General features: G+C 38.3%; 1 protein-coding gene across 3 annotated transcripts; it reads right to left on the reverse strand.

Annotated features, from left to right (window-relative positions):
* Nucleotides 1–711: 711 nt before the first annotated feature.
* Nucleotides 712–18,814, reverse strand: LOC110984707 (basigin-like). Of its 3 annotated transcripts, none has more exons than XM_022245138.2 (8): nt 18,564–18,814; nt 11,629–11,658; nt 10,644–10,937; nt 10,225–10,382; nt 9,306–9,414; nt 6,647–6,937; nt 6,242–6,380; nt 712–4,729 (listed from the first exon to the last, which is right to left on the reverse strand). In XM_022245138.2, exons 1-8 carry the CDS (start codon nt 18,616–18,618, stop codon nt 4,660–4,662), a joined length of 1,146 nt encoding a protein of 381 aa, XP_022100830.2. In that variant the 5' UTR covers nt 18,619–18,814; the 3' UTR covers nt 712–4,659. The 3 variants fall into 3 exon arrangements, with proteins under 3 accessions (XP_022100830.2, XP_022100831.2, XP_022100832.2); XM_022245139.2 differs by lacking the exon at nt 11,629–11,658 and adding an exon at nt 15,204–15,227; XM_022245140.2 differs by lacking the exon at nt 11,629–11,658 and having other exon boundaries at nt 18,564–18,811.
* Nucleotides 18,815–21,428: the final 2,614 nt, after the last annotated feature.

Here is a 21,428-nt window from a genome sequence, read left to right on the forward strand (position 1 = left end):
GCCTTCCTCATATACAAATAACGCGCTGCAACTGGAGTGCTACATGTATATGTCGTCACCAATGGACGTTTACATGACGAAATACAATGTACACGTATAATAATATGCACCAGTATCCAAATGACCAAAGTTAAAGTATACATGCCGACGCTGTCCTCAATCCAGTCAATTATTTTGATAAATAAAGATGACAATATAAAGTTTCACACGAATGTCACGTCCGCAAATGTGAACTAACCAGCGGGCGAACCCACCAGTGTTTAAATTTCCCATAACTTTCTGCGTTGTGTTCAACTGAAGAAGTCGACACCAAAGTTAATGTAAGACCCGAGATAATCGTACGAAGTTTATGCTTGAATTGGGATCAGGAGTGGAACCGAAAGACTTCAAAATGTAATCCTGGCCACAGACATCGCACAAGAGACCCATTAGACAGCCAACAACATGGTAAGACTAAACCTATTGTGATATTATCCAGTGGTTGTCATTTCCAAATTTGAAGTGTCCAGTCACCAAGATTTCCATATTCCTAATTTACTGCATGTTGACTTCCCCTAGACGTGTCTCAAAAAGTGCATGTATACTGTAATATGCATTGCATTACTTTCAATATTTATTTATTTATATGATGCACGCTGCCAACAGGCGAGTAGCGATCAACATGACACAGAGGATCTCAAGCACCATAAAATCTCACATTTGGGAAGAGAGTTTTGATTCACCATTTTTGATTTTTTATTAACTCGCCATTGAAAGAAGTTTATAAATACATGTACTCCCAAACAAATAGTAATGTTCACATTTCACCAAACATTTACATGTACCGGTACATACAATACTCACACATGACCTCACTACGGATGTATCTTCTTTGATAATTCGCCAACAATGCCATTACCTGTTAATAAGATGAGAATATTCTACAACTACTATATGGAAATACTGTTGAGTAAAATCTTTATGACAGGCACCAAGCCTGAAGGTGGGCCCTCCAGTTGCTGGCATTCACAAGGATCGATGTAGAATCACTAGGAGTAAAGTCTTCAAATTATTGCCATAGTAAACATTGGAATCAACTGTATTCGTCTTTCCTCTTTGTTGAATGCCACAACAATGTCCATCAACATTTCCTACCTAACAGCTGTTACTAAATAGTCTTGTTTTCTCACAAGTTGTGCACTTCATTTAACTTATCAAATTGTTTGTTACGTATATAACATTTTCTGTACATATTCGGTTAGGTACATAGTGTTACTACCTGCAATATAATTTTTAATTTTAAGCATCACATGGGGAATTCTAATAACTTGAAATTTCTTTTTCAGTCAAAGAGAACTGCAACAAATCAATCTTTTAAACTTTAGCATCATAATCCGAGCTAACATCATTATTTTCATGTGAAACAGTCCTGACAGGTGTTCTTGCTAAAAGCCCTCTTGAATCACCTAAAATCACTGCAGAACTAGCTCCCTATTTTCACTGGATTAAGGAAAATCAGGGTTCAGATGGGGAAAAGTTTATACAATCTAAATGATATTATCTGTACGAAAATTTAAATAGCTCACAACGTCACCAGGAATCACGGTAGGGGTATACGTGTTGTCACTTTAACAGACCCTCTCAGGAGTTTGCATTCTGACATACATAATCAAACATTACTATGAGCTGGGGCATATGCGTAGCTTCATCAATATCTGGTTCGTAAGTGTGACGTCACTTCAGTTTAAACTGCGCCCACTGCACATGCATTGCACATCGAAGTGCATGCATGGATTGCTGTGTACATGGAACCAGAAGTTAACGCACAACTAGTCAAATGGGAGTCTGCAAATCATGATGCGTCCGCCTTTGTGACAAAGTCACTTACGAACCGGATACATTCAGAGGCCTAGGTATGCACTGTTAATACACTAGAACAGATAATAATTTCAGGAAATCTGTACTCTTCATAACTTTTAAATGATTTTCCTCTTGTAAGAATATAAGAAAACATAGGATAAAATGAGAAAACAGTGGTAAAGTTGCCCACTGGGAAGCCTAAAATAGTTCCCACCTGTAAGATACACAAATCAGAAGAGCCTTAATCAAACCAATGCGAAAATGACCTAAAATGATTTCAGGTACATGTACATCATTTCCTCACTGTTTGTCAAGGTGTTCTAATCCCAAATTCTAATCTCTCATTTCTGTAAATTACTTCATCAACCTATCATGAAGCTCATGAGCTTTAAAATATTGCTTAGCATTACACAGTGTAAATACGAATGTAATGCACATTAATTATCCAATAATCAATTCTTCTAAAGCTCTCCTATTAAAAATATCAAACATAATTTTTAAACCCTGAAAACATCAGTTTTTGCCACCTTGATAATTATGTTGATATGCTCTTTTAACTGTTTGATAACACAGTAAAGTCTTAATGAAAATGAACACTGAATCTGCTCAGCACTTGACAGTTATCACCCAACTTAAAAGTTTTTCTTTTTAAATAATTGTAATTTTACGGAATCAGCAAAATGACAACCACAAAAGCAATTTTGATTTACTTGAAAACTTAATTTGTTCAGAGTTGGAACTGGAGTGTTCAATTAATTGATTAATTAATCAATTAATTTATTTCTAGCTATGTGTGATGTATAATGGTCCTCCTCGGAAAGAAATAGAGCAGTTTCCAATCATCTATTCTTAAACATACATCTACTCATCCAACTTGCTCAGCCAGTTGCCAATACACTTTTAAGAAAAAAAAGACTTGTTTTTTCAATATTACTGGACGTAACATGTTTAAATTTTTGATACATGTTTCATGTATTACGTCCTAGTACTAACCCCATAGGAATCTGCACTGTAGCCATGATCTAGAGATCTCATCAACTACACGTATATAAAGGTATTTGCAGAGTTATTATTAACATTCGGTGCTATAAGTGCAGAGAGCTATAGGTGTCTACACTACCCAAGGTGTAAAGTGTGATGGTGGCTTCAAACAGATATCAACACTGTCAAAATTTCTGACAGCTAACATTTCTAACTAGTCAGTCCAAATGTACAAGTACCTACACTGTAATTTCTTTCTTGCATGATCTTGGTCTACAAATTAGGGTCTGTGATGATCTGAGTTGTTTCATTATTGTGTGCAGTGGATCGAGACATGAAATCAAGATGTAGCCTACCACTTCCACAGGGCATGGTACATCATGTCATGTTGCAGAATGGTCCTGTTGACATATAAATCAAACTCTCAACTTAACAAAGCTTGGATGAGCATTTCTTAAAAAGGTGCTCCAAGATTAATGACTAAAAAGTGCAGTTGTTTATGATGTGTAGGTAGTGGAATACATTAGAGAAATTTGCCAAGAAAAACCTCTTGCAGACAGCAGAGGATTCAAGTTGGATTTACATTGAGGGCCCATTGTCTGTTTGATGTACAGGGAAGTTGATCACAGCTCATTAAGTATTCATTCTTCGGACAAAGTTCCAATGGAGGTAGTTACTCAACAAGCACATTGGTTACTTCTGCAGTATGAGTCTGGTCCATACTGGATTGGTTCAGTAATTCAGATGGTTAACACACTATCTTCTGCAACCTGTAATCTAAAGATGCATTGGCATAGTTACTCTTGTTAACACAAGTAGGATGCGTGCATATTACACTCTGGTGCAGGAGTAAACTGCCCTGTTAGCGAGAGTATACTCTCGCTGACCCACGGGTCGTACTGCAGCCGTTCGAGCACTCGGGAGTATACTCGTATTAACATGAGTAGCTTGCTTGAATGCACCCTACTTGTACAATGTACTTCTTTTATGTATAGAATGATGTAATGCAAACACACAACTGTGCTACAACTACTGAACTGTATCACACCTTTCAATAATTATGTCTAAAAGTTTTAAACACACCTTTTTAAAACACACGTTATTTTTCATCAGAGCCTCTACACGTACCTCAAACAGCTGTTTAGAAAAGCATAACCTGGTGTTGAATGTACATGCTTCAAAGAGTGGAATAGAATAACTCATAAAAAGAGAACAAATGTGAATATCCATTTGCTTCATTCTGTTTGATGAGAGTGAGATTATATATACAGCTGCACTGTTTCGCAGTTTGTGAGAGCGTTTAGGAGGGGTCAAGCTTCAGTAACTCTGGAGTGGATATTGTATAGCAACACTCTATAAATTGTGACCTGCAGCAGTTGGAGATGCTGAACAACTGGCATTAACAAGCTTTGCCAGATGCTGGAAATCAAAATATTCCTGAAAATTTGCAGAACAGTTTGCATTATACTACTATTAAAATCAGCAATAACTTGTAATCTTTTCATAAAATCCCAACCCGGAGAATAAATTTATTTTCAGAATAGAACGGATGTACCAGTAAGCATGTTGTGACATGCAGTGAGAGTTTATAGGGGACTGTTTACATAGTTTACAAATGCTCATTACTGCAGAAGACACTAGATAGCTTACTAAGTCAACTCCAACAATCTTCTGCAGAAATAAAGAAACATGGGGAGATATCCCTCCCCCTTCCCCAAAACACAGAACCTACACATGCAAAACAGGAGTTTCAAAGGGTACTCCAAGTAGTTAACCAGCACATCTGTTTTATTGGGGATGAACACGAGTCTCTTTGGTTGGCCATGCCCTTCTGGTAAGTCAAGGCTTGTTACTCCTCATCCGCATGTCTCCTTCACCATCAACGCTTATCTTTTCCTTCTCTTTGATCCTGAAAACAATCACATCAATATATCTCCTAAATACTTCCACCATGTTAAGCCCTAAATATAAAAATGGCATGCCAAATGGCCAGAATACCAAAGCAATATTTAAATATTTCTAAACAAATGTAATACATACAAATAGTTAATGCAAATTATAAATATCAAATAATATTATCCAAAGAGAGAAAAGGTATTGTACAGATAAAATCAGGACAGTGCCAAGATATCACTGATACTAATAAAATACTACAAGGATAGTGCCCCAAGTAATACTTTATACTATATATATGTGTGAATTGGGAATCATTCAAATTTCAAAATTAAAAGAAATAGAAGATGCTATATTTCAAGTGTTACTATTGCATTTTTAAAATATGAAAAGTGTTTATGAGGTATGCACGTTAAACAAATGGAGGCCTACATATAAGTTAGAAAACGTGACACATGTTAGAGGTTTGTACGGAAATGAGACAAAGAATTGAAGTTGAATGTTGCTTATTCACATCATTGTAAATATTCCAAATACTCGGGCACAATTACTCTCTGTGAAGCGGAAATATCCCATCCAAACTGTTAAACCTCAATTTTACAGCAACATTGGTCTTGGTAAATATATCCAAGCAAAGTGGGCTTAGAATACATGTATAAACCATCAATGTGTCCATCCAGCACATACATGTACTACCAGCAACTACTATTTGCAGCTATTAGTCTGAATTCAACCATTACAAATTGCAATCTGCCTTCCACCCTCACAGTAACTGCATTAAGAGCAATAATTAATGAGGGGCAGGCCATCTGTGACAGGCCATCTGTGCTGGTATGACGTTACAGACTTCTATTAATATTCTGTGATCAGTACTTCCAGAGGGCTAGCTAATTGTGACGTAAACACTAAACCTGTTTCTGTATATGATAACTACCGGTATTAGCATACCAACTTCCACTCTTCCAAGTATTTTAGAGGTTGCATGGTTGTGACTAATAAACAGGAAGTAGACAGTTTTAATTTGTCTTGATTGGACTGCATTTAGTCAAGGTTACTCAAGTTTCACTTCAGAACGAACATGTACATGAACTTCACAATTTTTTTTTCATGAAACTGAAGTTGTCAAAGCAGATTTTGGTTAAACCTCAGCATTTGGGTCTCTGTGTGGTAGGCACAATGATGAAAGCAGGAGTTAGACTGGGGAAACAAAATATCTACGAAATAATCAACAGTGGTTTCAAGGGCGTCTCAGCAGTGTAGAATATAAGACATACATTTGTCTTTGCCTAAAGGCGCCCCTTAAAATGTCCATTTCCTGTATTCTACGTGTATATCAATTTTTATACATAAAAACACCAGAATAATTAACTCAGAAATGTCCAGGTTTAAAAGAAATTTTTTTGAAAAATCCAGATATCATAAAGATCATAAGAAATCTCACCCTAGTGAAAAGGGTAATTGATGACATTATGAAGCACAACTTGTAAAATGTTTTCAAGACTAAGAAATCTTTCCAAGGACAACTCACGGTTCAGATGCATCTTCCTCCTCTTCTTCTTCACCTACATCATCTCCCTGAGTGCACTTCTCATGAATAAAGATGATGATGATCAGGATAATGACTTCACTCATTATTCCAATGAAGGGCCACAAGGCAGCTAGACGATCTGGGCACAATTACCAAGACAAGGTCAATAAGAAAGGTTTCAATAACAAGTGTGTGGAAAATGAAACACTTTCCCCAGGTTTTAGTCTCTATTTGAATTTCATGCCTACAGCAGGCTAAATTTCATACTAACTGCTTTTATGTTTGTATCTAGTGATGAGTTCAGGACAAAAGCACTTATGTAATATTAATGACAGGTGCCTAAACACAACATGCAAATGAGTAAACAAACAAGCAACCAATGAGAAAAACTCTGGTTTTACGCACCTCTGACTCTCAACAGTATCGTGTGTTGAACAGTAGTCACATTGCTGGTTGCAATGCACGTGTAGTTCCCTGCGTCACTAAAGACAACATCCGTCATATGGAGCACAGATCCAATGTCCCACTTGGAATGTTTGATTTCAAAGCGACCACCATTGTTAACGGTCTCGTTGCCAATCATCCAGGTGAATGATGGTTCTGGATCTCCTTTTGGGTAAAGGGCGATGCACTCAAAACGAGCACGCTCACCTTCGGTAAACTTGATGGAATTCGGTGCCTTTAGTCTCAGTACACCTGTCAAGAAAATTGAAATGGCCAGCAAGCTCCATGAACATACATGTAGGATCCTCACCAGTGACCACGCAGCAAGGTGGTCTGGTTCCTAACTCCACAATAATTTGAAGTTTAAATAACCATGGGGGAAGGGCAGCAGACTACTTCCTCATGTGGTATCAGTACATGCAGTTAATGAGAAATAGCACATGTCAGCCAGTGGAATCATCATAAACCTTTTCCATGCAAAATACCGTAAACTCCAGCTAAGTTGAAATCGTACAACTCGGTAAATAACTCAAGTTGGCAGTCTCACGAAAGTCCTGATCATCTCCATTTCCATTAGACTTTTATTTCTAAGTTGACTTTTATTTCTAAGTTGGCTTTTATAAGTTGTCATTTCACCTAAGTCGGTATGTTACTCTTGATCTCATCTCCACAAAAAGTAAGTCGGCATTTAAAAATTCCCGCATTGGCATCGACTTCTGCGCTGCGGTTGGCAAGAAGTGTCAGTAAACAATCACACGGTGACATCTGTTTATTGGTACAGTACATGATTGCTGCAACAGTGTTAATGTAGCATTAGATTAGTTAGATCCCAGCACGGCGATAAGTGCATTGCTATCCTGTACGGATCCCAGACCTTTGTCACATGCACATTTAGAGGATATCATGTATGTACATGCCATGTAAAATTGTACGGATTTTTTCCTGCAAAAAATATGTGTACATGAGGGTATGTCGAGTCAAAATTAATAATTTCTGCTATCTGATGGCCCAAGCATGAGACAAATTGCGTCGCAAGCGTAGTGTGGTAGAAGCACACAGGATTCAGTGAAGCATGTATTGGCACATGGGTTCCAACTGCCAACTATAGCAAGAATGGCTCCTGACTCTCACAACAATTCAAAGTACATTCCAAACTCTGACAACATGAAGCCACCAAAACTTCTGAAATACTTCAGCAAGTGAGTTAGTTCATGGTACTAGATTCCCCTTTATGCATAGGTATTTTCAGCTTGAAGATTCTGGTGCACATATTTTCAGTGGTCCAGTGGAGTGCGATCTTTTGTTGGACTGTCGCTGGGTGAATTCAACATTTACCGGTCCATGTACATGTATATGCAGGCACTCTGGTCGCACTAATGGACCATTGCGTTTCACAAAAACCTATCCCCATGTCAAAACTTCGGAGCATTGCAAACCATGCGTCTATTCCTTCCTCCATGCTTGGACTAGATACTTTGAGCATTGCAACCAATCACATACATGTACATTTACATACATACACGTAAGCATAGCACGTCATTTCATGGAAGTCGGCAAAATGACAACTTACAGTAGAAGTCAGTCTTTGCGTTAAGTCGTCACAAATTTTAAGGTCCCGAGGGTGCCCACTTAGCCGGAGTTTACTGTACATGTATCCACAATGATATAATTACATGTACCAAAAATAATAAGTGAAAAATTATATTTTGACCATGGAAAGAGTACACACACACATCTGCAAATACACAAGCCTAAAGATGAGTGTAATGTTGCTCTTTTTCAATGTTCAATCCGTTCTTTTTTGTTGGTATATTGCAAGGGAGTCACATACCGGTACATGTACATGTATGCCATCAATCCCTAAACAACGGACACCTTTCCTTAACAAAGCTTCCAACTGGATTGAATAGGAGGATGGTGCCTGTTTTTGTACACATAGAAAAGGATTAGTTTAGCATTCCTTGCAGCATGTGAATGCATTCAAGCAAGGGTCATTCACCAACATGCAAAGGCAAAGAACAATATGGAAGATGGAACAAGCCAATGGTACTGGTAAGCAGACAGAAACAGATCAAATCCAAGCTGATCTGGGCCCCAACTTGATCTGGGTCTGACTTGATCTGGGTCTAACTTGATTTGGGTCTGAGATGACTTGCAACATTCAGTCTTCCATGTACATGTCTTGGTATATTTGAGTGAATTAATTTGGGATTTTTGCCCTGCCCGATGTGTATTTTAACACTGTATGCTCAGTGTATGCCCCCGAAGGCTTGCCAAAAAAAACAAAAGTGTACTCATGTGGGACTCGAACCCACGACCTCCTGCTTACTAGTGCAGACGTCTTAACAACTGGTTGCCGGTGTTGGCTGGCTGGTTCGAGTCAGATGTAGCAACTGGTATTATATAAACTATTATTACTAATAAAAAAAAAACGTCGGGCAGGGCAAAAATCCAAAATTAATTTACATCTCCCCGGCGCAAATCCATCATTGAAATATATTTGAATGATTCAAGACAAGGAAGGGTCGGTCGGTCGGTCGGTCGGTCGGTCGGTCGGTCGGTCGGTCGGTCAGTCAGTCATTCATTCATTCATTCATTCATTCATTGTTTGTTTTCTTACCACCAACAGTTATTTCTGCACGAACTGTTGTGTTATTATACAATGCCTCACAAGAATAGTGGCCACGGTCATGATCTACACTGGCTTTCTTGATGGTCATTGTAGATCCCTAAAAAAGAATACAAACAATTTCATATTATTCCACACAATCTTAATATATGTGTAAAGCAATAAATACTATCTCAAAATAGGCCAACGAAAAATGCCTACACCTGTCTGGGTTAATTCCAGAAATTAGGGGTCCAAAAGTGCGATATTTCTATGTCCTGTTACCTATGACCTTAGTTATTTGACATGGAAATATCACTGGAATCGATTTCAAACTATTACTATCTGTTTGGCAGGTAATTTGCATTAATTCATCACTCTTGGAAATTAGAAAATGTGTTCTGAACTTCACTTTCAGATATGACAGGGACACACACAAAAAAATTGACGCCTAATTTCTGGAATTACCCATGTACAGTACATGTATTTATATGTGGCTCAACTTTTTTTCCCTTGAAGCTAAATTATCAAAATAAACTGTAAATACTAAGTCTGGAAAAAAGTCTCCACCACTGGCTTTTGGTGACAGTTTGACTAAAAACCTTTGGGGTCACGGTTAAACTATGGCTTATCCCAATACAAGTACAACTGCAGTACATGCATTGGAATGTACATGTACAGTGTATATGTTATACCATCTGAAAAAGCTTTTCAAATCTTTTCAAAGTTTTATAATATACTGACTTAATCAGAGGGGTTAATTTCAAAAAAGTAAAGCAGCCAACTGCCTCTCAGTCAAAAACAATCAATTTGATTGTGTAATTACTAATAACCACAGAGAAATTTTAAGATTCATTTATAAATATTCAACTAAATTTTGTACCAAGCAGGACCTGAAAATCCATCAGCTCAAAATAGTTTGAAGACCAACCTGAATTTCAATCTGAGGCAGTCGCTTATCAGGAAGAACGAACGTCCCGTTCTTCCTCCAGGTGACTTCATAAGATGCACTGCCATCTACCAAGCAGGTAAATTTCTTGTCTGTTTCTCCGTCAATGACACGACTGCCGTTGATCTCCACAAAACCATCTACAGATGGAGGGAGGGACAACCCTTGTTAAGATTTTGCAAAGGAATCACCTTCCATGTTCAACATACTGTATGCTACGGTACTCACTTTTACAAAGTAACAGATTATCCTAAACTTGCAATCGCATCGATGTTTGCACTCTTTAAGAGTTTTTGAAAAGTTGGTTGAGTTAAAATGATTATATGCCGGTTACAAATTGCCATTGACAGTTCTTACAAACACAACCAGTGAAACAAAAGAAATATTAAATAGCAACTTACCATAGTTTACTGTCAGAGCTCCCTCAAATCGGGATGAGCCATATTTACAAAAGTAGCTTCCTGAATTGTCAACATGAACATCCAAGACCCGGAGTGTACTCTCCACAGCATCAGCCAGATATACAGTTTTTATCTTAAAGCCAGTAGTGCCATTAGTGATTGGAAACAGTTCGTTTCCCTCTCCGTCTTCTTTCGTCCACTTTATCTCTTGACCGGCTTCAAGGGGTGTGGCTGTGCAGACAAATTCCGCATTATCCCCTACTGTAGCAGTGAGTACCGGAGGTGCAACTTTCACTGTAAAAAATGAAAAAAAAAAAGGTTTCATGATTAGCCAAATTTCTTGACAATGGGATAATCTTCCTATTCTCAATGTTAAAGGGGGAGGCGATGAATATGTACAATAAAACACACAAACAATTTTCTTTTAATTCGACAAATGGCAGGCCAAACAACTTTGCGAGGTTTTCAGAAGTACATGTGTACAATCCATTAACTCTGTGCTAATGATCCCTCTCTATGGACAGCTCATCAGGAAATTCCTACCAATAGGCAGAAAACAGTTGGACAAACTGTAAACGACTCAAACAAATTAACAGGTAAAACTTATAAGAGAAAATCTTCCACAAGATCAGAAGTTACATGTGTACATATACATTTGTCTACTCTACCGGGAAGAAGTAAGATGTCTTGCATTACAATTTGTCCCCTCTGTCATGCCTTGTAAATCAAACTTGTACCCAGGATATTCTACAAAGTGCACAAACATTGTATTTTAGTTCCACACATGACTGTAACTCTAACAATCATTATTTTAAAAAATGAGTTTAAAAACTCTGAATTACAAACCCAAACACACAAAATTTTGGTTAGAAGGGTACATGTACAAATTTATCTAAATTCCGTAGACGCTATTGATTAATTTTTAACAACTGATGCAATTAAACAAAGGGATGCAGACATCAAAAGCAAAAGTCAGATTCCTTACCATTACCACTACCCATTCCACCTGACGCTTCTATATAACAGCAAGACATAGAAATGAAAGATGAAATCATGACACCAGATGGTTAGAGATCATACACGTAGGGTCACATTCACAGAAATAGATCAGAAGAAAGTGACCATTGTACACGTGCAATTAGCCTCAACCTCCCTACTAAGTACCAGGGTCTTTTGGGCAGGAGAATCTCTGAATACATCAACATCATGCTTGAATGCAACCATATATTCTTGGTGTTGCTCGTAAGCATCATAGCAATGCAAACTACTCATTCAATATCATTTTCACATAGCCTCTGCCACATCCTTTCCTTAAAGGAACGGGTACATGATGTACCGGTATAGGTACCACATGCAGGTGCAGGTTGATTTCTACCATTAAATAGTGCCCTTGTGTAAAACATTCCCCTCTTAGGAAAAAAATATCTAGGATGCTCCTTTTCACTGTTTCAGTTCCTTTGGGATACATGTACCCATAAAGGCAATGATGTAGAGCTTGTAAAATAAAACAACTCAACCAATTAGAAGGAAGGATCTCTGACCAATCTTGTTGGAATCAATGCAGACAAATATGTATACATGTACATGTAATCTACATGTATGAACATGGGACTGTGCTGAATATTTAAAAATGTAATAAAACTTCAAATAATCAAAATTTAATTTTGGATTTGAATATTCCGAAGTAAAATGATTGATAAGCCTACCTATGAGGCCAGTACACATGTACATCAATTACTTTTGCTCCTGTGTACCAATTTCAACTTCTAAACGAAAAAAAACAATGCCTCACAAGTAGCCTGCAGTATATATCACCTGTAAATGTGTCAGCCAAATACCCGGTACATGTACAACTCTAAAACCACCCAGAAAGGTTTCACTTGGTCCCACGCTTCAGTCAAGTCTCGTTGTAACAAGGTTAATGGAACTACAATCCTGGACAAAATTGTTGGGACACTTGGCAATAGCTATACGCTCTCCAGCCCCCCCCCGGTCAATGTTGTCATGTCCAGCCGGAGCACAGACCATGCGCATAGACCTAATAGATTTGTCCAGGATTGTTCGAGTTTACCATGCCTGTTTGTGTGAGTGGGGAGGGTCTGGTTACTTGGAGTGTGCAAAATATATTTTGGCATTGGCTGATTCGACTGAACACTCGGAACTTGAAATGAACAACAAATGCACTGAATTCACCCTCAAAAAATCACAAGCATTGTCATGATAGCATCATTATCTCCACTCTCACCCCATGAACAGAGTGGGTAGCACGCTCTAAAATACATGTAACTGGGTACGCGCACACTACACACAAGGCACACTGCCAACGGCAAGCCACAATACTTTACTAAAGAACTTGAGTCTTTCCCCCTTTTTTTCACGATTTTTCTGGATCATCGCTACATTTCTCGACAAAAGACGGAGAAACTAAAAATCGGAAATGCCACACAATTTTATGGCGTGTCCAGTCCTACATGTACATGTACAGTTTAAGTTTAAAAAAAGGAATCTCTTTAGTACAGATATCCCACGATACGCTATGGTGCATGGTGTACGACCAAGAGTCAAAGGTTCCTCACCACATGTACACGTATACATGGGTGAGATTTAGTTTTGTCGAGTACATGTACATGCATGAGTATATGTACATGTACATGCATGTACATGGTCTGTACACTGAACTGGCAAGTCATCCATGGAATGACCTGAACCATGCCCGTACCCAGTTGGGCCAAGGACGAATCTACATTTACATCTACATGTGTACACTCTGAGTGGGCACTGGCTTTTTACAACCATTGAACTAAAACTGCTCAGTGCTGCAGCATACAAAAGGCTCTTTGGACTGGCACTGAATAATGGTCATTGTACCCTGGTAACCCACAACTCACAAACACCATAGACTGCTGAAATGCAGTAAAACTTCATTGTCTCTGTACATATGCATTAACGTGGGGCCTTCAGAGTACCATAGATCAACATAAGCTACATGTACATGTACATGTCAGTGTGTTACCTGTACACCCACCATGTCTCACAACTCAACAGTGCAAAATGCTATCTCCTGCCATGCATTCACGTCTACACATTTTATCAGTTTACACAATGACAGTGTGTTGTGTGCAACACACGTTTTCAAGAAGATACCAGTGAAATAAGCAACGTCCAATCAGCATTTTTCTTTCTTATAAACCTCACTGGATTCATGTGTACATATTCATGTAGCTGAAATGGCAATCAACCACACGTTCATGACTCGTTCAAGATAGTACTTAAGAGCTTTCTTTTCTCAAAAGCCTTTGATCAGTGAATTGATTTTTACACATGTTCTAGAAACAACTTGTTGCTTTGAAACATTGTGGAAAGCGCATTAAAATGTTGTTATAGTTATAGCTATGTAAATGCATGGTATAGTAATGTACAAGGTACCAGCACATGTACCGGTACACATGTACATGTACCATTGCATGGTATGATCAGACACGCCTGCTCAATTTAATGTGATCTCCTTCATGATGTACATAAGTTATAACACTGAACATGAGCATTCACATACACTGGTAACGGATATTACATGTACTCTGTGAGCAATAACATATTACATCTATGAGGCAACCGTTGTCCCAAGAGCAACCTGAGGGAAAAAAGCAGCCTTGATATTAGGTTCTAAAAGTAAATGTGAAAGTAAATGTACATTTACTAAAAGTAAATGTACATGTGTGTCAGTGCAAAGCTTGCAAACACATAAACCAAGACAACATATGTACTAACTAGTACATGTGTGTATGTTCCTCGGTGTGGCAGACAAGTACATACACATGATCTGACATGTACATGTACATACATGTACATGTACTGGTACCCGTGCTGAACATCTTCCAACTAAGAGGTGTCAACCATTAAATGTAATGTAAACTTTCATCCATTATAGTTCCAACTGCAACAAGTTTATTTTGAAATTTGTACCTGAAACACACAATTAATTGTGGGTACTACACACCTCTTGACATATTATGGGGACCAAAATCATATTGGGGACAAATGTTGTTCCCACCATTTGCTCCCAACTTTCCTAACAAAAGAAACTGTCTTCTCCTTCCTCCATGCCTAAACACAGTAAAGGCCTACCCACATTAACATGTAAGAGTGGCATCTGCTTCCTTTTACTGGTGTACAATGTACTTTTGTTATGCATGCAGTGTACAGTAAAGTGTATGTGCTTGTGAATACCCTGTGACAATTTCGTGAAATGTGTTCCCATAATCACAGACATGGAAGAGCTCTGTGTACAAAAATTATGCAAAGGTCAGCATACAGATTAAGAGCAACAATCTTTTTTTAAACTATTATGTTGTGACTGCTTTCACCATAGGCCAGATCCAGTTTTACATGTAATCATTACAGTAGTGTTATGGAAGTTGCCAGACAATCTGCAATATGAGTCTACTGAACATAGAATGATTTACATGTAATGTGAAGGGTCTTACAAGCACCAATGTGTGTTGTGGGAACACATTTCAACGAGCATTACTAGTAAGATCCAGTACGTCAAAGGTAACTTACCAGTGGCATTGGGTGAGGGTGTGCCTTTTGTACATACACACATAAATGTAAATAAAACAATTCATAAATGCATCCTGTCAAAAAAGACTTGTTGGTAATTTTAAGCCATCACTCAGCATGAAGAATGAAAAAGACTATGCAGAATTAAATATAGCGAGGAAAAATGCAAAATGAAATTAGTAAACAATAGCAACTTCAAGGCTGAGGCAGATGATGGGCTAGTATCAAGGTAAGTTCTCTACATACATTGTACATGTACATGTAGAGTATACATACAGTGTACATGATGGTCAGATGATATGCCTTTTAAAGTTACAGTATCACACTTTCTAAATACACTATTGATGTGTGCATGACATGAACACAATACATGTGGCGGTATACATGATATCATGTCAATCAAAATAACACCTGTTCCACTTCCCCTTCTTACAGCACCTGTACTACAAGGAATGTACCATGTCATTGATTAATTGATACCACGGAATATCAGAATAATGCATGCAAGTTCCTAAAAACATTGCCTACAAACATCCTTCCTGCCTCAATTTCAATCACCCAATTGTACGTGTATATGATCAAAATTAAACAAGGTGATTTGTAGAGTCTAGTTATTTGGACTGTAGAATCCTAATTACTTAATTTTACCCTCTTTTTTGCATCATCACAAAACCTGTTGAGTGATGTTTACACAATGTTCAGTTCAGAGTCTTTATTTACAAAAAATGTGCGATAAAAGTAAACTCAAATCATGAACACAAAAAGTGTTTGTGGGTGGAGGCCTCAATGAAGCATGGCTTGTTAAGAACTCTACATGTAGATACCCCCACTCATATTCATGACAAAAACAAAGTCAGACACATGTGACCATTAACAAAGAACACAGTATTGTAACTTAATGAGAAAATTCAGTGCAAAATACAGTACATATAATTATTATCAATATCCAACCATAACATACCCCTGAAAAAAAAACTGTTTCTAAAATAACTAATTAACTGGCTATGCTTTCATAAAGTGTCGACACAACTCCACAGTTCGAACCCTTTCTGTTTCACAGTCATTTCAGAAATTGTAGTACAAGCATAAGGTCCATTCAATTATCGACACTGCTTTGTGAACTTCTACACTCTGTTGACATTGGCTTATATGTATTTAGATGTTCGTAAAAACTCTCTTCTTCCTGTCTTCAGTTTTACTTCATTTTATCTGTTTTAAGGTGTCGATGGGGGCCATGTTATTTAGCATCAACAAGTGTCAACAAATTATTCCAGCATATTCAAACATTCATGTACACGGATGTGTGCATACATACATGTACATGTAATGTGTAAAACTTGGTATTTAATCAGCTCCTAAATGTCATATGCAATTTGGATACATTATATTTATTCAAATGACATTTTGCATGAACAAGCATAAAAAAGTGCCGCTCCTGCGGCCACACTAGCAGCCATTCTCTTTATGTGCAGTCCATCAAAGAACGATAGTCGCCTTCACTCGTTGTGTCATTTTTTTTCTCTATGAATCAACTTGTAAATTTGCCCTTTTTTATTACATAACAGCAAAAGTGAGAGTCTCCCGAAACCTTAGAGTGCAATTTCAAATTGTGGATGCTTTGTTGACACTCGTAAACACAACCAATTGGGAGCATATTGACCATGTTTGGGCATGTTGACAATGACAGCGTTAGGTTCTGCACTTTAGACTGGTTGTTGTCGTCCCCTTCTGTTGAATGAATCTGTAGCACTGGGTGATGGATCCAGCCCAGTCTATGTATGATCTTACAGCATTTTTTAAACGAGTGGATTCAGCTTAGACTTCAGTTTTGCTGGTGCCAGGCAGAGCTTGAATATGTGGTTTTGAACGCTACTTCAAAATGGCTGGGACCAGCGAAACCAAAGTGTAAGCTGAATCCGCTCATTTCAAAAGTGTTCTTAGATTTCTTTTTCCTTTATTCAAGTTAATTTAACAATCAACCATGAACATGTAAATAAATTGTAATCCTGCAAGGGTATAAATCTAACAAAAAGAAAACTTTTGAGAAAGATTCTGCTAGATCAAAATATCGGGCCCTACGACTTTTGTGAAAAGAAAATATATCTCTCATGTCTGTGGAAGGCAGTGGTTGAAATAACAGAATAAAAAAAAAAACCAAAAAATAGATTATTTACATGTATTTCAGGCTTGCTAAGTGAACAGTCGAGGACCCTACTGTAAATTGTGTACCTTGTCAAAACTTCAAAGTTAAAGGACATGTAGTGTGCAGGCATCAACAAGGCACCAAAGTACCCCTAGAACTATGGAGTACAAGCTCCATGTAACAACTGGCATAGCTCTCCTGTGCCGAAAAGTTGCTGCTCTCATGGTCGTCTGACTTTGTCATGCTTGTGGAATCCGAAATTTAACATTAGGGCCTCTCACTTGAGCAATTTAATGTAGGGCCTCCAATCATAACAACAGAAGATACATGTTTGAGTTCCATATAAAGAAAACACTTAATTTCCCTTGAAGGGGTTTGTACGTAAGCCAAAACTTTAAATTCAGCAATGAAAAACAGTGAACATGGCGAAGCATTAGGCTTAGGGCTGGCCCCACTAGTGTGGCACGGACTCTCACTCCCGATCCATCCTTAGCCACACATCCGTATGCGTAATTTCGCGTTGGCGTACTGAACATTTTCGACGCACCCATGTCAAGACATATGTAATAAACAGACTGAGCGATAAGATACTACATGTACATGTACCAACGGGCTCTTCCAAAACTTTGGTAGCAGTTTAGATGTCTTGACATGGAACAGCTGTTGAGACGATGAGGGGTCAAGTGACGTGTTGTTCAACGACATTATTTTAAAGATGGCGACTGAGAGAGCGAGCCGTTAGATTAAATGGATAAAGGCAAAAAGACTGGAAAATACCAGAATAACGTGAGTGAAATCATTCAATAAATGGTTTTTAGAAAATGGAAAGGTCAAGGATCATGTTCGTGTGCAAAAGAAATTGCGCCCTCGATGATAAGTGGGTGCGCCGAAAATGTTCAGTACGCCGACACAAAATTGCGCATTAGGACGTGTGGCTAAGGATGGATCGGGAGTGAGAGTCCGTGCCTCAGTAGTGGGGCTAGCTTAGGGCCAACACTTTTTTCAGAGCAGTCTCATTCGGATTTGTGCACAGGGTGTCAATTCATGCCCATGTATGGATTTGTCTCCCAGTGGAATTTCGTAATCGAGTTAAGGCTGCGTATTAATTGACTACATAATTAGTACATGTACGGGATCATGATGGGGCAGACTGGAAATGCATTTCGTTCATGGACCGTGTTGGTAATCATGTGCATGTTAATAATGCAACAACTTACCTTCGCCAAGGCACAGCGATACGAACCCACCTACTAACAACACCAATAATCTCATCTTTCCCGAATTTTGTCTGCCACTGAGAAAATGCCGAAGTGACGCCTGATCCTTCTCGACACCACCACAACTTTATTGCGCTGACGAAATAAAACGCAGATCTTCAGAGATAGGCCTAGCTAGTAATATAATGCAATTACAATCGGTCGGCGACATAAAGCTAGCTAGCTGGCTGGTAGTAGTGGTCTGTTCACGGACCTATTTCTTTATGTATTTGAAATCAAATTGAGGCCATGACCAGACCACAACCAATGGCGGAATATAAAACTCGGCTCTGTTTCATTCATGGCTTAATAACCCTCGAACTTGAAGTTATTAGCTCAAAAAAGAAACATTCAGAGCCGTCATTGTATCATAATGTAAGTTTTGAAATGCCAAATAATAGAATTTTTGTATATAATTTTGGCACTATAGGTCTTTATTTGGGGGTCGATTTTAGAGACGGCACAGCTACGGCGACAAAGCCGATAATTGAAAAACTGTGCTTAACAAGCCGTGCTATTTCTAGACTGGTGTGCTATCCCACAGAGACTTCTGACGAAGTAGAAGGCGGGATGTATAGGGCGGGGCTGGAAGGAGTGTAGAAAAACTCGGACAAATTTAGAGGAATCACTTTTGGGACAAATTATTACATCACTGCAGGAACGCAAGAATTTTAAGGCAGGTTCACACATTCCAGAATCTGAATTACCAAATACAGCAATTTTTGAGGAAATCAAGGAGTTCTTTCTTCGCTGTTTGTGATTTTGCAATTTAGGGTTTTTAGTCATGCGATGGGAGAACTACTTGATAATGATAGTGATTTAGTTCACTTTTTAGTAATCCCGCAGGGGCATGCAACTGTAAGTTGGTGTTTGGGTCTTAGTCTTTTATAAGGTTTGATGTTATATTTTAACTTTGTCTTCTTTATGTCCATACTGTATGTAATTTTTTTTTGTAAATTTGACCTGCGAAATAATAAATAAAATGAAATGAAGTAACCAGCGGTGCAACCATACCCTGAGATGGTCCCAAATGGTCGAGTGCTGTTAGTCGGTCTATACATGCAGTCAACTGTAGACGTCACTCGAACTTCAGTACCCTCTGGTGCTGAGTAATTCGGACTCATGTCGAATCATAACAAGTGTACGAATATTGTAACTTGCGAATAAACGCAGATTTGGAGATTGGCAAAGTATCGTTCTGGATGACTCTGGAGTTATTCGTATATTATTCTGTGACAAAATTACTACAATTTGGTTTTAGTTTGCATTAAATTGCATCAATCAATCATCAATCAGCTTCAAGTTAATACGGCTTCCAGTTCGTGCCTAGTTTTTGATTATTTTGTTAAATCTTAAAGTTGTTCTCAAAAACACTATTAAATCATGGCTAATCATGAACAGCGCCCTCTGTTTCATGCCCCTGCCAGCTTGGTGCCACATCCGTCATAATTATCTGATTTTAGTCAGGCGATAGAGAGATTTGCTAGAATTTATTCGGGCGTATACGTGTACATGTATATGAAACGAAAAGTGTGTGCTCAACATAAACAATGGGAAGAATAACTTCATTCAGTGACAGATGACATGTCCATTCAACTTTGGCTTTTGTATGGAATTCAATATCAGCCGTCGTGCGTCGTCTGTCGTGCGTCGCCCGTCGTGCGTCGCCCGTCGTCCGTCGAGCGTCGCCCGTCGTGCGTCACCCGTCGTGCGTCGAGCGTCGCCCGTCGTGCGTCGCCCGTCGTGCGTCGCCCATCAAATGGGTTGCATAGGACCTGCAAAATCCGGGGTTTAAGAAATGACAATTCCATTCACTTCTAAAGATCTTTTCCGAATAAGGCAAGTACAAATCCCACCTGCAAAGCATATACTAGTCACATAATTAAATCCAATAATGCTAGACTACCCCTGCCCCTTGACAAGAAAATATCACCTCTCTGAGAATTCAACCAAGTTTTTTTTGGGGAAAAACATTTTCAGCAAAAAAGTTCCGGCCAACTTATCCACAGTGTTATTCTAATTTGCATACTGTAAAAATGTGCTGACTTGTTTTCATCAAATTCCAGAAAGAAATCTGCCAACCGATACAGATATTCCATCTTGTCCTCTCAATTCCACCTTGAAATCCAGAAATACTAGACGTGTTGTGGATAACAAACTGTTTATTAAATGTATTGTTAAGGGGCAATTAACACTTGGTTTAAGTTTCAGAAAAAAAGACGGGTTGGTTTTTGTGGGTGTGTATGCCATGGTGGATAGACCAATGAGAACAGGTTTTCCAGCACATCAGCATTATTTATGGGGCTAACAAGTAACGTTACTGTTTAAAAGACTTCTGTGAGCCAACCTGCAACTAAAGTCATGTCTAATTTGGAGTATACAGAAGATTTCATCATAGGTATACCCGACCTCGAAATAATGTTGAATCAGTTCGTCTCTTATGAAAACTATTAAGGAATCAAATATTGTAAATAATCTATTATTTACATTCCGTTCTGTGGGATATCGTGCAGGGACAGACAGAAATATTACCCAGGCTATAGACCTAAAGTCAGGCTGTTAACGAGTAAAGTTACGTCTAGAGTAACTAAGTTATCGAGAAAAACAATCTACCCTAACAAAATTTATTATTTTGTTAATGTATTTAGGTAACCAAAATGGTATTATTTCATATAAACGTTTCTTAACCGATGTCAGGATATTATTTCTTCTTTCAATTGGAGTTTGGCGCAACTGTAAAAACGAATACATGTACATCTTCTAGTTCTATTGCTAAAATGAGAGTCAGGCATGGTGGATCGATCGAACAAGGACATGTACATGTGA

Source organism: Acanthaster planci, linkage group LG05 (assembly GCF_054643075.1).
Source record: "Acanthaster planci isolate LZ-2023a linkage group LG05, COTS_SCS, whole genome shotgun sequence".
NCBI lineage: Eukaryota > Metazoa > Echinodermata > Asteroidea > Valvatida > Acanthasteridae > Acanthaster > Acanthaster planci.

Coding starts and splice junctions, on each gene's coding strand:
- LOC110984707 (XM_022245138.2), bottom strand. CDS start 18,618: ATGAGATTATTGGTGTTGTTAGTAGGTGGGTTCGTATCGCTGTGCCTT. Junction 10,938..11,628: donor TGGAATGGGTAGTGGTAATG/GTAAGGAATCTG, acceptor CATTTTTTACAG/TGAAAGTTGCACCTCCGGTA. Junction 6,381..6,646: donor GATACTGTTGAGAGTCAGAG/GTGCGTAAAACC, acceptor AATTGTGCCCAG/ATCGTCTAGCTGCCTTGTGG.